The sequence below is a fragment of the Balaenoptera musculus genome, chromosome 8 (genome assembly GCF_009873245.2).
Source record: "Balaenoptera musculus isolate JJ_BM4_2016_0621 chromosome 8, mBalMus1.pri.v3, whole genome shotgun sequence".
Classification (NCBI taxonomy): domain Eukaryota; kingdom Metazoa; phylum Chordata; class Mammalia; order Artiodactyla; family Balaenopteridae; genus Balaenoptera; species Balaenoptera musculus.
In genome coordinates this window covers 102,083,666-102,096,816 of record NC_045792.1, presented here as the reverse complement: position 1 = coordinate 102,096,816, position 13,151 = coordinate 102,083,666, and the positions used below count along the sequence as shown (strand labels likewise).

Here is a 13,151-nt window from a genome sequence, read left to right as displayed (position 1 = left end):
GCCTGCCGGCCTCTCCAGTGGGGAGCAAGGCAGCAGCTGCCCACCCACCGGCTGAAGATCTGCCCCGGGGAATGATGTCCCCAGGGGAGACATGGGGAAAGGTGGGCTTTGCCCCTGCAGCATGGGAGGTGGGGTGGGGTCTTGGGCAATCCTGGAAATCATATTAACGTGAGAAAAATGGGCCTGACCCCAGTGATAATAGAATTTCCAAAACTAGAGAAAAACAGTGTGTTAAAAATGCAAAGGGAGGGAGGAAGTAAAGGGAGGGAGAATGAAGAGCCAAGGGAATCTTCTTGAGTGTCTTTAAAGAAGCAAATGTGGATATTTCAGGCAACTACTTGGAACATTTCAAAAGAAATGGTAAATGCTTAAAAATGTAGAGTGAAAAGTGCCCCAGGCTGCCGTCAACCTGGCTGGGACGGGTGCACTGAGCCGGCAGCCGTGAGCCTGCTGTTGGGAGAACAGCCAGTGGGATGGTGGTGGGAACTCAGGGGGGCGCGGGTCCTGGCACCGAGGATGGCCAGGAGGCAGCCTGGGACGGGGAGCTGCAGTGCCTGGGAGGTGGCCCCCTAGCGGCCCCAAGAGAGCCAGCGCGGGTGGTGGGTCACCCTCTGTGCTCCCTGCCTGTCCAGACTCCTAGATGGGGCGGCGCATGTCTGCACTTCCTCTCCCGGTGCCCCTTAGACACTGAGGATGGGGATTTTGCAGGCTGTCTGGTGGCAAAACCGATTCTTTGACTGGGCTGGGTGGCCTGGCTGTGAGATAGCCCTGACCTGCGATTTTTAGGGGACACTGGTCGTTTTGAGCAATCTCTCCATATCTTCCTTAAAGGGTCCTCAGGGACGGAAAAGTGATAGTGGGAACCAGGATCTTCTCAAAGAACCAGGCCTTGGCTTAGGCAGGAAAATATCTGCCACCTCCCCATCAAGTGCTTGAATGCGGCCAGTGACAAAGAGCTCACTGCCTGATTCTTTTTGCTGGGCCAGATTTCTCTTCCCTGACTTCAGTTTTCCCTTTACCGTTGGCCCCATTTCCCTTTCACTGGCTGCAGGGAATGGATCAGAGACAGACCCACCCTGGAACAGAAAGGAAGCAGAAGGACTCGTGGCTTTAGAGTCCTACTCAGGAAGGGACTAGCCCGGCCACTTCCCCCAGCTTTTCACCCCGAAGGCAGATGGAATCTGGAGGGCAGGGGCAGAGTCTCTGCCTGGGGGCCAGGGCAGCTTCTGAGTGACCTGTGTGGGCCACGTAACCCCCCCACCTCGTCCCAGGGGCTGCGCACGGCACTCAATGGAGGCAGGACTGCTTCCCCGCCCGCCCCACCCCGAGCTCGAGCCCAGGCTCTGTCCAACCAACATATCCGGAGCCAGCGCTGGGGCACGCGTGGTGTCAGCCTTCAGAGACCCCAGCTCCCCACCAGCCAGGCCCAGAAAAATCCCTGCTTTGCCTTTGGCCACTGGGGGCAGGTTCAAAAAATGCGAAAAATCCCCTTTTCCTTTCACCTCCAAGGAGTTTAATCTCTCCTAATCAATTTAGCAGACTCGCTTGCTTGTAAACGGTAATGATTTTCATTTTTGAGCCTTTTTATCCCTCCTTAAGAAAAAAGATGCCTCCTCTGTCTGCATTCTAGAAGGCCTGTGCAGGGCTGTGAATTGCTTGTTAGCATTCACCCTGGCGCAGATCCAGAGCCAGGCATCCGCTGCCTGTCACCTGCACTGATCTGAGTGATGGGGGACATGGGCGCAGGGGACACCCCCAGCTGACCCCGCCTGAGCCCTGGCCCTGAGAGTGTGGTCTGGCCCTTGGGACTCAGGCTGCCATGCGCCCCGAGGCCCCTCCTTCCAGAAAATGCCCCAGCTCCCTCCTGGTTGCCTTCCCAACTCCATTGCTCCCTGTCTGCCGCATCCAATTTTCCTTGTTGTATTTTTCATAAGTGCGAGGCTCAGAAGCCCCGTCCTCCCTGGCACGTTCAGCAGGAAGCAGATTTCTGGAGTGGGTTGGCTTTGGGACTTGAGCTGCCATTGGAGGGGGGTGGCGGTATCCTCCCCTTGCTCCACAGCTCTGAGGGGGTGAAGGAGGGAGGCTCAGATGCAGTCCTGGCACGTTGCCCAGTCAGCCCCCTCAGACCCCCAGGATCCCTCACCTGGCCTGTCACTCTCACTCTGGGCCTCCGTCACCTGCCTTGGGCCAACCAGAACCTTCCAGAATCAGCAGATGGTGGGGAGCCCCCATGTGGCTTCTGGAGCCCCCATCTTTTCTGGGTGAAGCTAGACCCAGCCTCAGCCCACCCCTACATTACAGAAGGGGAAACAGAGGCAGAGGCTGTGGATTCGCAAAACCTGCTTTCCCTGCATCTCCCTGGAAGCTCTCCCTGACCTTTCGCACTCTACTCTTTGCTGGGGCTGGTGGGCTTCCCTTGACCCCTAGGGGAGCGGGGAGGAGGCCCGGTGCCCATCGAGGAAGGAAGAGGCACAGGCAGGCGTAAGCTTTGGACTTTGGGTGGGGAAGCCTGGGTCCCCCAGCCACTGTCACCTCCCCTGCCAGCGTCACCCAGAGTGGGTAGGAGCCGGTGCCCCAGCTCCGACCCCCAAACCCCAGAGGCCCCCTAGTCAGCCATGCAGCCGCCATGTTAATGGGAGGTGGTCCAGGAAGCAGGAGGCAATTTAGAGAAGATGGAGGCTTCTGTGGGAGGCCGCAGGAAGAGGGAAGGAGAAAAGGGAAGAAAAGAAGCTTTTGATGCACATCATGTCTGTGGAATTGAGTATGACTAATTAATAGATTTTATTCTTAGTAATCTCTTAAGCATTCCATACGTTGGGCCCCACGCCTGAGCTGAGCTTACAAGAGGCCTCATTCGCAAAATGCAAATGACTCGCCTGGCCCTGCTGCCTTCTTTCCTTTTTTTTTTTTTTTCAGGGGAAATTTAAAGGAAAATTGCCATGTAATAGAAAAGAGATTCCAATCACTACATGTAATTACCACAAAGGGTAAACCACTTAACCAAAGAAGTGTCATGAGTTTTTTTTTTTTAACTTGAAACCTGCCTTAAATGCCACAAAATACACTCATCAACGCTGAGGTCAGTGAGGTTGTTCTGGCTAGTTAGAGGCTGCAAGGGTCAGGTTGGCCGCCCACAGGAGGGAGATTCTAGACAGAAGTGGTGGCCCAAGCCCTGTGTCCTCACGTGCTTCTAGGGGGTGGAGGAGGCTGGGTGCCCTGGAACATCCTTTCTCATTATGTTGCATGGCTGGCTCAGAGGGCCTGGACCAGGAAGGGATAGGGTTTCAGAGTGGACCTGTCTTCAGGCCCCATCCCTGGCTTGGGGGGCCATGAGACAGCAGACATTTGGAGGCTTGTTCTTAGAAAGGATGCTGGAAAGATGTTGGGATGCTGAGGGCAGAGAAGATGAGGGGGGGGGCCCCTGGGCCCTGGCTGGGCTGAGTCTCCACTGTCTTCAGCACTTACGCTGGCAGGAGGACACCTGCAGCAAGGCAGGCAGGGCCCGGGTTCCCCCTGGTGTGAGGTGGGGCCCAAGCCCCATCAGTGCAAGAGGGGGGAGCAGGAGACTGATGTGTCCTCAGGCCCAGGCCTGCCTGGGCCTGCTTTGTGCTACGGGGCAGGAAAGTTCATCACCCAGGCCTGGCCTGGAGGGCGCTGCTGGCACAGGCAGGCTCTCAGAGCTGCAAGGTCTCCCCTGTAGCCCTCCCTGTACAGGGCCACCTGCTGTTCCCCAAATGCCTTCTTAGCCTCTAAGGGGATGATCTGACCTCCCGCCTGGCTCTGGGAGAAGAGAAAGGAGGATGAAGAGTGAGAACAGGGGACCAAGCATGTTGGCAGCAGGGGTTGGGGGTTGGAAGTGGGGAGGCTGGGACCGATTTTCCTGGAACGCTGGCCAAAGACAGGGGTGGTGCCTTGGGGAGGAAACTGCATTTCAGAACCAGCAGAGACCTTGAACTTCTGACCCCCAGCCAGTGCCCCACACCCTCGTGCACCCTCTCCTCCTGGATGCTGCTAGCGAGGCCCCTCTGCTCCTCCCTGAGCCGCGGGGAATGCGCCTGTGTCTGGGGGGTGCCAAAGGGAGGGCGAACTTTACACGGATGTGACCTTTACACGGTCCCAGCCTTGGAAACATGGTCCCAGCCTTGGAAACATTTCTCTCCTGACCTCATTGTATGAGAAAATGCTTCAGGTGGGAAAAGAGAAAAAGCTTGAGTCTAGAATGAAATGTGTCCATGACCCTCGGCCTCTCCCTGGAGCTGGGGATTGGGGTTCCTCCCTTGGTGAGACCATCCATCCAGCCTGGCAATGAGAGCCGCGCCTCTTCTCCACCTCGCTCACGTGGTTGTTGTGTCCATTTCTTTCAAGCCCAGCCTCTTCCCTGAGGGGCCAGCAGCATCTTTTCAGGTCCAGCAAATGTCTGGACCCCGGGCCTGTCACAGCAGCCCTGTGACTGCCGTTCATCTTTCTCTTCCTGTCTTTGGCTTTTGTCAAAGCAGTCAAGGCCTTTTGAAAACACCACGGCCAGGAGCTGGACCCCTCTCATCCTCCCTGCCCTCAGAACAGCATCTCTCCTTTGACATCGCCCTTCCTGGGCACAGGACAACTGGCACCTTGACAGATGGTGACCCGAGTTCCCCGAGTGCTGGAATGTGGGAGATATCAGAACCCCAGGCACCACTCCTCTCTTCTTTCCAGATTTGCTGTCATTATTTCATCATCGTTTTAATCTCATGGCTCGCCAAACAGCACTGTCAGTTGATAAATGATGGCAACATTGATTCCAGAGGGAGGAAAAAAAAAAATCTTAACTCTTCTGAGGGCTCCAGTCACTACCCGTTTGGAGGCTGGCGTTTTTAGAGGGATCTGGTCTTTCCTCTTCAGAGCAGCATCCCAGGGGTGGGCACAGTGGGGTGTTCTGCATTCTGGGGTTGGGGGGCGTGCTGTCTCCTAGGGCTTTTCTGAGAATTTTCATGTCTTTTTCCGGGCTTTGTTTGAGCAGCCATGGAAACCATTAGGTCTAATCAGCTGATATTTAAAAAAAAAAAAAAAAAAAAGTCTCTGCACCAATTACCTGTCTCTGGAGGAAGCACATTGCACAGAGTAAATGCTCAGGAAGTAGCTGTTGAGGTGATTGCATCTGTGGGGGTGTAGGGGGAGAGAGATGAGGACACTGGAAGTCAAAGAAAGCTCTTCTCTATATCAGAAAGGAGCTTGGCCCAGCTCTGGCCAACCTGAGATAGGACTGACTGAACTGAAAACACCCCTTGCCCAGGGTCTCCCCAGCCACCCAGCCAGGACAGACATGCCTCCGCCCTTAGGAACAGCGTTATCCCCCACCCCACTCCCATCCCCAACACACTTTGTCTACTTACTCAATGATTTCTAGGAGAAAGCAACATTTTCGTGACTCTATTGTCTCAAGAAATTGTACGAACTGACCCAAGAAGTACGGTAAGGGCTGTATATGTGGCTCTATCTACCCATCTATAGATAGAGACACGACATAAAGATAAACAGGTAGATAGATGCACCTCCAAGCCCTGGAAAAGCCACAGCTTCCATGGTGCTTCCATGGACTATGGTGCATGGAATTGAGGAGGGCTTCAGTATAGGAAAAAGAAAGTTTGTTTTTTAATCAACTACATCGTTGTTCAAAGAATGCAGTGAAAGACGCGCTATTTCTGCAAATCTGTAAGGGAAATGGCATGGAAAGAACCAGGGAAGAGATTTCAGGACAATATCTCCACAGCAAAACATCTTTTCTTCCCCTCTCCTTTGTGAGGAGCCTGAAAACCTTCCATCATGTCGTCTCCAGTGAGCAGCCGGCAGTGAGAGCTGCACGGGGGCTGCGCGTGTTGGCTGCTTCTCTAATGGCTCCTTTGTGACGGCCCTGCACAGAGCATGAGGCACACACAGACGGTGCACAGGTAGCATCTTTCCAGTTCAGGAAAAATAAAAGCCCCGACCCAACCCTTCCTGCGATATTATTTTTAGTCTTTTCCTCCCCACCTGGCATAATTTGGTATAAATTATGTCTTCATCAATGTCAAATCCCCCTCCTGCCTTCTATTCCTTAAAAAAAATTATTTTTTTCACTGTTGTGTTCTACAAAATTGTCAGCCCTCCCCAAACTCTGCTTTCTGATGGGAAAGTCATCGTGGAATTTCTTTTCCTTGTTCTGTCAGATGGCAGCAGGCTGGTCAAAGCCACACAGTCGCCACACCAGGAGGAGGCAGGAGCCGGGTGCTGGCATCATGTGTAGGAGTAGTCTATGTCGGGGATGCCACCGTCCCGGTAGCCCCGCGTGGTGCCGTAGCCGATGGTGTGCGTGCCCTTGCAGAGGCTGCTGCCGTTGGAGGGGAAGATGGTGTGGACCACGTATTCCTCTTTGCTGTGGTAAGGGTTGATGGGCAGCATCTGCAGCCCGGGGCCGCGGATTTCCAGGATGGAGTTATCCTTCTTGGTCCCCGACTCCATATAGTCGTCCTTTTTCCGGTTGCCCCGGTTGTAGGCCCGCTCCCGGGTCAGCAGCTCGCTGGCCCGGTGCACGTACCAGCAGATGGCCCCCAGGACCAGGAAGAGGAAGACGAGGGCCACGGCGCCACCGATGATGCCCGCCAGGGGCAGGCCCGCCATGGGGTCGGCGTTCTGCTCCTGGTTGAGTGTGGTGGTGGGGCCGTAGCTGTCGGCCGTCTCCGCCTTGGCGCACACGGGCGTCTCGTCGGCCACATAGGTGTTGCCGGTCTCCATGGTGACCATGCAGATGATATAGGTGGACTTGGGCTCCAGGGCCGTCAGCAGGTACTCTGTCTTGTCCCCCTGCACCAGAGTCTCCGTGATGGAGCCCACGGCTGGGCTGTGGCCCAGGCGCAGCCAGCTGAGCCGGAAGGAGGAGGCGGGGAGCGTGGCCTTCCACGTGATGCGGATGGAGTCCGCCGTCAGGGGCTTCACGTGGATGACCAGGGTCTTGGCACTGTCGCCCGTGGCCATGGGGTAGTCGAGGCTGGAGTCAGGGAGGCGCAGCCCCGGCCTCTTAGCCTTGAGGGTGAAGAGCGAGCCCTGGGGCGTGGTGGCGGAGGCGCGGTCACTGGCCGTGGTCTTGGCGGCGGCGTTGGCCGCTCCGCCCTGCACCCCCGCCTCGAAACATTCGTCCATCTCGCTGGTGATGTCCTTGATGGCCATGCCCCGGACCTTCTCGGGGCCCTGGCACATGAGGCCTCGCACGTTGACCACGGCCGCCCGTGCCTTCACCCAGTCCCGCAGCCACAGGAGGTTACAGCCGCAGAACCAGGGGTTGTTCCGGAGCAGCAGCTGGGCCAGGTTCTGCAGGTCATCGAACAGGCCGCGGGGCAGCGTGGTCAGGTTGTTGTTGGACAGGTCCAGGCGCTGCAGCTCACGCATCTCGGCCAGCGTGTTGTAGGGCACGTGGCTGATGGCGTTGTCCTGCAGGTAGAGCTTCTGCAGGCGGGCGCTGGGCAGGTGGAGGGGCGGGGCGGCCAGCGAGTTGCGCACCAGCGAGAGCTCGGTCAGGTTCTGCAGGCGGCTGAAGGTGTCGTCGGCGATGCGCTGGTTGGCCAGCAGGTTGCCGTCTAGCACCAGGCGCCGCAGGCTGCTGAGGCCCTTGAAGGCGTGCAGTGGGATGGTGGAGATACGGTTGTCATCCAGCCGCAGCTCCTCCAGCGTGCGGGGCAGCCCCGAGGGGATGCTGCTCAGGTGGTTCCTGCTCAGGAAGAGCAGCTTGAGCTGCTTGCTGTCGGCGAAGGCGTCCTCCTCTATGCTGACGGTGGACACGGAGTTGTCATCCAGGTGCAGCTTCTCCAGCAGCGGGATGCGGGCCAGCGAGTCCCGGGCGATGGTGCGCACGTTGTTGTCCTGCAGGTGCAGCTCCCGCAGGGAGCGGGGCAGGTTGACAGGGAACTCGTCCAGGTCGTTCTCGTATAGGTAGATGACCTGCACGTTGACCTTGGTCTTGAGGTCCTGGGGGATGCCGGCATTGTTGATCTGGTTGTTCTGCAGGTAGAGGGTGGTGGCGTCGTCGGGGATGTCGGCGGGGATGGAGGTGAGCCCCCGGTCGTTGCAGTAGATGAAGCCGTTGTCGCAGCGGCACACGGAGGGGCACGTGGTGCTGTCGATGACCTCCGTCAGGAAGGCGATGAGCCCATAGCAGAGGAAAAGCCAGTCCCGCAGGTCCATGGTGGCTGTGGTCATCACGACGGTGGCCGTGACGGTGGCGGTGGGCGTGGTGGTGGCGGTGGCTGTGGGGTGTGCCACCACCATGGTGGACGGCTGGGGGAGCCGGGCCCCACTTGACTTGCAGCCTCTACACCTGCAAGGAGCACAAGACATGTGCGGTGAGAGCGAGTCGGGTGTCCACCCACCTGCCGCTGAGGGGTGGCTGCAGTCGAGGCCACGGGGCAGAGGTCAGACCTCGAGGTGCATGCCCCGTGGCCCTTCCAAATGTCAAGTTTACATCACAGGTGATAGCTCGGGCTGAGGTCAGCCTCTAATGACATTGGTTACCGTTAATCTCAGCGGGAGCAAAGATGCTGCCCGTGAACAAGACAGACGTGGCCTTGGCCCCTCCTGGACCGTGGCCGTGGGCCTCGTGACGTTAATTTACTGGGAGCCGGGCTGCAGTTTCAGTCTCTTCTTTCAAGATCCCCCACTAAGCCAGTCTTTATGGCTGATGCTGAAAGTGGCTGCTCAATGTTGATGGGATGGATTTAGAGCCACCATTTCTCATTGGAACAGGGATCTCGTATCCCTCTCCGGCTCGGAACCAGGGACTGAAGGGAAAGCTTGTTTCTGCGAGGCCTGTGAGCTCAAGGTGGGGGAGGGGCGTCACTAGAACCTGCAGAAAGAATCTGCCAGCGTCCTCACTGGCGAGCAGGGGAAAGTGGGGCGCTTCATTGTCTGGTGTTAAAACAACATGTCCTGTTTGCACTTGTGCATCTTATAGACAGAAGAATGAGGTGTCAACAGAACTGCTTTCCCATGGCTTTACAGAAATCTCTTTCTATCAGCGGTGCCCTTCCTACTGTGTTCCACGTAACGTGAGAACTTATTCCATACTTTGCCCCCTTCCTAAATCACGAAATTTTCAGCTATTTTGAAAAATATATATATCTGTTTTCTTGCATTTAAAGACAGGAAACAAATAAAAGGAGGGAGGGGTCCACACTCTGAGGGAATTGTCTGCAAGGTGTAATTTTGGTTTTCGCAAGTGGAAAAATTGCAGTGTAGATTTTTCTCATATTACGTTACTGTTCATAGTGGTAAAAAAATCAATTAAAGAGAAATTATCTTTCAACCTCAGTGGGGAAGTGGTGTTCATGCAGCCGGCAAAGGTCTGCTTTATAACTCCAGGTTCACAAACACTTTTCAGTGTGAGACACAATGGCCTCTGGGAGCCTGAGCTGAGGCCGCAGCCTGGAGGGCAGCCCTGGTGTGCAGAGCAGAATTGGGAGCCACTCACTGAATGAGACGGTGGGGCCCTCACTCCCATGACCCAGGGACCCTGTGTCTCCATTTCTCAACCATGTCAAACCCTTCTTCCTTCTGTCCCTCTGTATTCCTGGACTGCTCCTCTCCGTCTAGCAAACTGCTCGTCACCCTTCAGGACCATGCTCAAACGTCTCCTCCTCTGCTAGGTCTTCCTCATGCCATATAGAGCTTCCCTCTGCTCCATCCATCCATCTGTCCATCCATCCACCCACCTATCCACCCGTCCACCTATTTACCCATCCATCTATCCATCCACCCAGCCATACATCTATCTACCCACTCATCCATCCATCCATCCATCCATCATCCATTCATCCATCCATCCATCCATTCACCCTCTCACCTATTTACCCATCTATCCATCCATCTACTCACCCATCCACCCACTCACCCATCCATCCATCCATCCATCCACCTACCCACTCACTTATCCATCCATGCATCTGTCCATCCAGCCATTCAACATGTCTTTATTGAGCACCTACCATGTGCCAACCTGTGTTCTAGCCACTTGGGATTCTATTCTGATGGGATAGTAGCTCACACTATAATAAAGGTCTCACCTAGAATTTTATGAATATTTAAGTCATTTAATCCTCCCAGCGAATGTCAGGTCAGTGCCCTTTTTATTCCCATTTAACAGATGAAAAAACTGAAACTCGGAGGTGTTAACTTGCTCGAGACCACTTGATAAGTGGTGAAGAAGAACCTAAGCCAGGATCTTGACCACTAGGCTTGTGGTGCTGCATCTCGTGCCCATCTCTGTGGGCTGCGGGTTGCACTATTTAGTGACTAGTGTTTTAAGGTCCCTGACTGAATTTCGGGTGCTCGAGGGCAGGGCCTGTGGGCTGTGTAGGCCTGGTGTGGCTTGCCATCAGTGACCACTCAAGGACAGAAGGGAGCCGGCTGAGGTGCCAGGCAAGGCGGGAATGCCTCTGCCCTGCTCCTTGCCAACCCCTCAACTCTTGCCCCATTTGCATTACAGGGGCCTTTGCCCAGGCTGCCGGCAGCTCCAAGGCCTTCTGGAGGGAGCTCAGGCTTTGCCCGTGGCTAACGCACTAACTCTGCTCAGGGCCTGTTAGCGGAATGAAGCTTTATCCATGAGGTGGACCGAAGGCAGGTGGAGGGCCAGCCGAGGACACCTGGCTGGAAGCAAGTGAGGGGGAGGGGGAGGGGTGCACGGGATCTGCGCAAGGAGCCAGAGGGGGATGAGGTCCCGAGGGAAGCTGGGAGGAAGGGGGACTGGTGAGACTGTGACTGACACTCTGGGCCTCTGAAGCCAGCTCAAGCCCCCTCCCAGCCGCCGCAGCTGGCCTGAGGGGCTGAGGACATTTGCCTACTTACTCCTGATGCTTCTTTGGAGGTTGTCCTTAGTCTATGGGTCATGACCCCACTCACACCCCTGCCCCTTGGGACTTGGAGTTGGTCTTTGCTTCCCTCACATGTGTTCCCAGCTCTCAGTGGGTTTGGACAGGGATAAACCCAGGCATAAGGGGCAACCCTCTGGCCAGGCCCTGCCCAACGCCCTCACAGGCACATGTTTGTATCTGCACCCACCTGTCACATACACACAGGTCCTCGGTCCCATTTTACAGTTGAGCAGCCTGAGGCTCAGAGAGGTGAGGGGCCCGTTCAAGGTCACAGCCAGCCCAGGTTTCCAGCTGCACATCTGTCCCTTCCTCTGCACAAAGCCAGAGCCATGAAGGTTATGGAGCCTAGAGGTCCTGTCTCAAGATGCTTATGAGCAAAGAGGCAGGGCCAGGGCAGGTCCTGGGGACAGGAAGCCTCAGGCCTGCTCAAGGCCACCTTGCCTCGGTCTCAGGGGTCAGGTCTGAGCCCAGGAGCACCTCTGCCCAGGCCCCCAGCACCTGGCCAGAGGACGCACACCCTCCTCTGAGTCCTGGCACAAGGGATGCTGTTGGCCCCTGGGCGCACAGATGCCGGAGCAGTGCCCTGAGCAGGGGGCGGACTTGTTAAGGCCAAAGACGAGGCCAGACCGCCTTCTCTGGCATGAACATCAGTTCCCAGTGCCCGCTCAGCTCATGGCCATAGCCCTCAGCCTCCAGAGGCCCCGGCATCATAATAGAGTCTAAATTACACCTTTCAGAGATGCCTGATGGATAACCAAGAAGCATTTGGGAGGCAGGAACCCAAGGCCTTTCTCGTCCCCTGTCTGCGGCCCTCATCCATCTTGGCTGAGTCTCCCCTGCCGCCCCCTTCCCCAAGGCCTCCCGATGCTGAGCCCTGGCTCCAGGAAGGCAGGGAGGGGCCTGGGGTGGGGAGGAAGACAGCGTGCCTTGCCTGAGGAGCCTTTAATTGCCCGGGTGCCACGAGGCCCTTTTATTCCCTTGTTTTGTGTTTGATGGTTTATGTGGCCATCAGATTAAACCCGGTAAATCGCCCGTCTTTTACGGGGTCACTTTTCATTGTTGTGAGAATCCCTTAGACTTAAGCATTTTGTGAGTTACGACCTGCCAGCTCCATGACTGACAGCCGGATCCTTGGTGTGCAATGGAAGTGGGGGAGAGGAGCAGTGAGATGGCTCAGACTAGAGGTATCCAGACCCCCACTAGCCGAGAGGAGACCTGGGGCGTCATTCTTGGCATATTCTATCAGTCGCTAGCTCCTGCCATCTAGGACAGAGACACCTGGGTTTGAGTACTGCCTCACCCTCTTCCAGGCGGTGAGATCTTGAGGAAATTACTTGCCCTCTCTGAGCTTTAGTTTCCTTATCTATGAATGTAGTCATCAAGTTCCCCTTAGAGGGGAGCTCACTACTGAGCATTCAGTGAGGTAAAACCTGCAAAGTACACCCTCGTAAGTGCATGAGGTTTAAAAGCTGCTGTAATTCTCTGACTGCTCCAGGCATACCGGTCTAGCCTCTGTGTTAACTGCTTGTCTCTTTCCTCTGCAATCCAGAGACCCTTTCTTTACTCCCCTGCCCCTGCTGTGCCTCCAGGGTCGACTGGGAGGCTGTAGGCCAAGCTGCTTCCTGGCAGACTCCCTGTCATTGCTGTGATGCTGGGTCTCCCCAACCTCAAACTGTGCCTCCTCAGCCCTGTCCCCCCAAGCTAGGGTAGAAGCACTGACCCTAAGCCTGCTCTCCCTTGTGCTGCCTCTGGGCCTTTGCACGTGCTGTTCCTGCTTCTTGAACATCAACACACCTTCCCCACTCAAGCTTTGCCAGGCCAGCTTCTGCTCACCCCCCAGGCCTCAGCTTGGACGCCCCCTCCATGAAGCCTCCCAAGTTGTGTCTGGCTCTGCTTCCCATACCCACTTGACTGGTGGTAGTCGGACATGAGTAATATCTGTAAATACCTGCCAACTGGATGGAGGTGCCTCCCTGTTGGAGACGCCTGGCCTCCTGGCACTCTGCCCCGTTGTCTTTCCCAAATCCCATCAAGCTGGGGCTGCCAGAGACCCACGGCCCTCTTTGGGGGGGTCTTCTTGGGGAGTCAGAGTGAGGGCAGGGGGGCAGCTGCAGGACCCCAGGCCCAGCACAGGCCCTGGCACACTGGATAGGAGAGGGCATCTACCGCCACAGGCTCTGGGGAGTGGGGCACAGTTAGACATGACGCACCAGGGGCTGAGCAGGGGTGGGGGCACGTGGCAGGAGGGAGCTGGGCATCCCAGGCAGTAGAGGGAAG

General features: G+C 56.2%; 2 protein-coding genes across 4 annotated transcripts in view; one reads left to right on the top strand and one right to left on the bottom strand.

Moving 5' to 3' along the window:
• The window catches only part of MACROD1 (mono-ADP ribosylhydrolase 1), a 153,369-nt gene that overhangs the window by 35,432 nt on the left and 104,786 nt on the right, over positions 1 to 13,151 (top strand). The gene's annotated exons all lie outside the window — the stretch shown is intronic.
• FLRT1 (fibronectin leucine rich transmembrane protein 1) overlaps positions 5,382 to 13,151 on the bottom strand; it is a 77,127-nt gene continuing 69,357 nt past the window's right edge. The window contains exon 3 of the mRNA XM_036860421.1: positions 5,382 to 8,326. Coding sequence (XP_036716316.1) covers positions 6,253 to 8,277 — 2,025 coding nt within the window. The 5' untranslated portion in view covers positions 8,278 to 8,326 and the 3' untranslated portion in view covers positions 5,382 to 6,252. The remainder of the gene's footprint in view (positions 8,327 to 13,151) is intronic.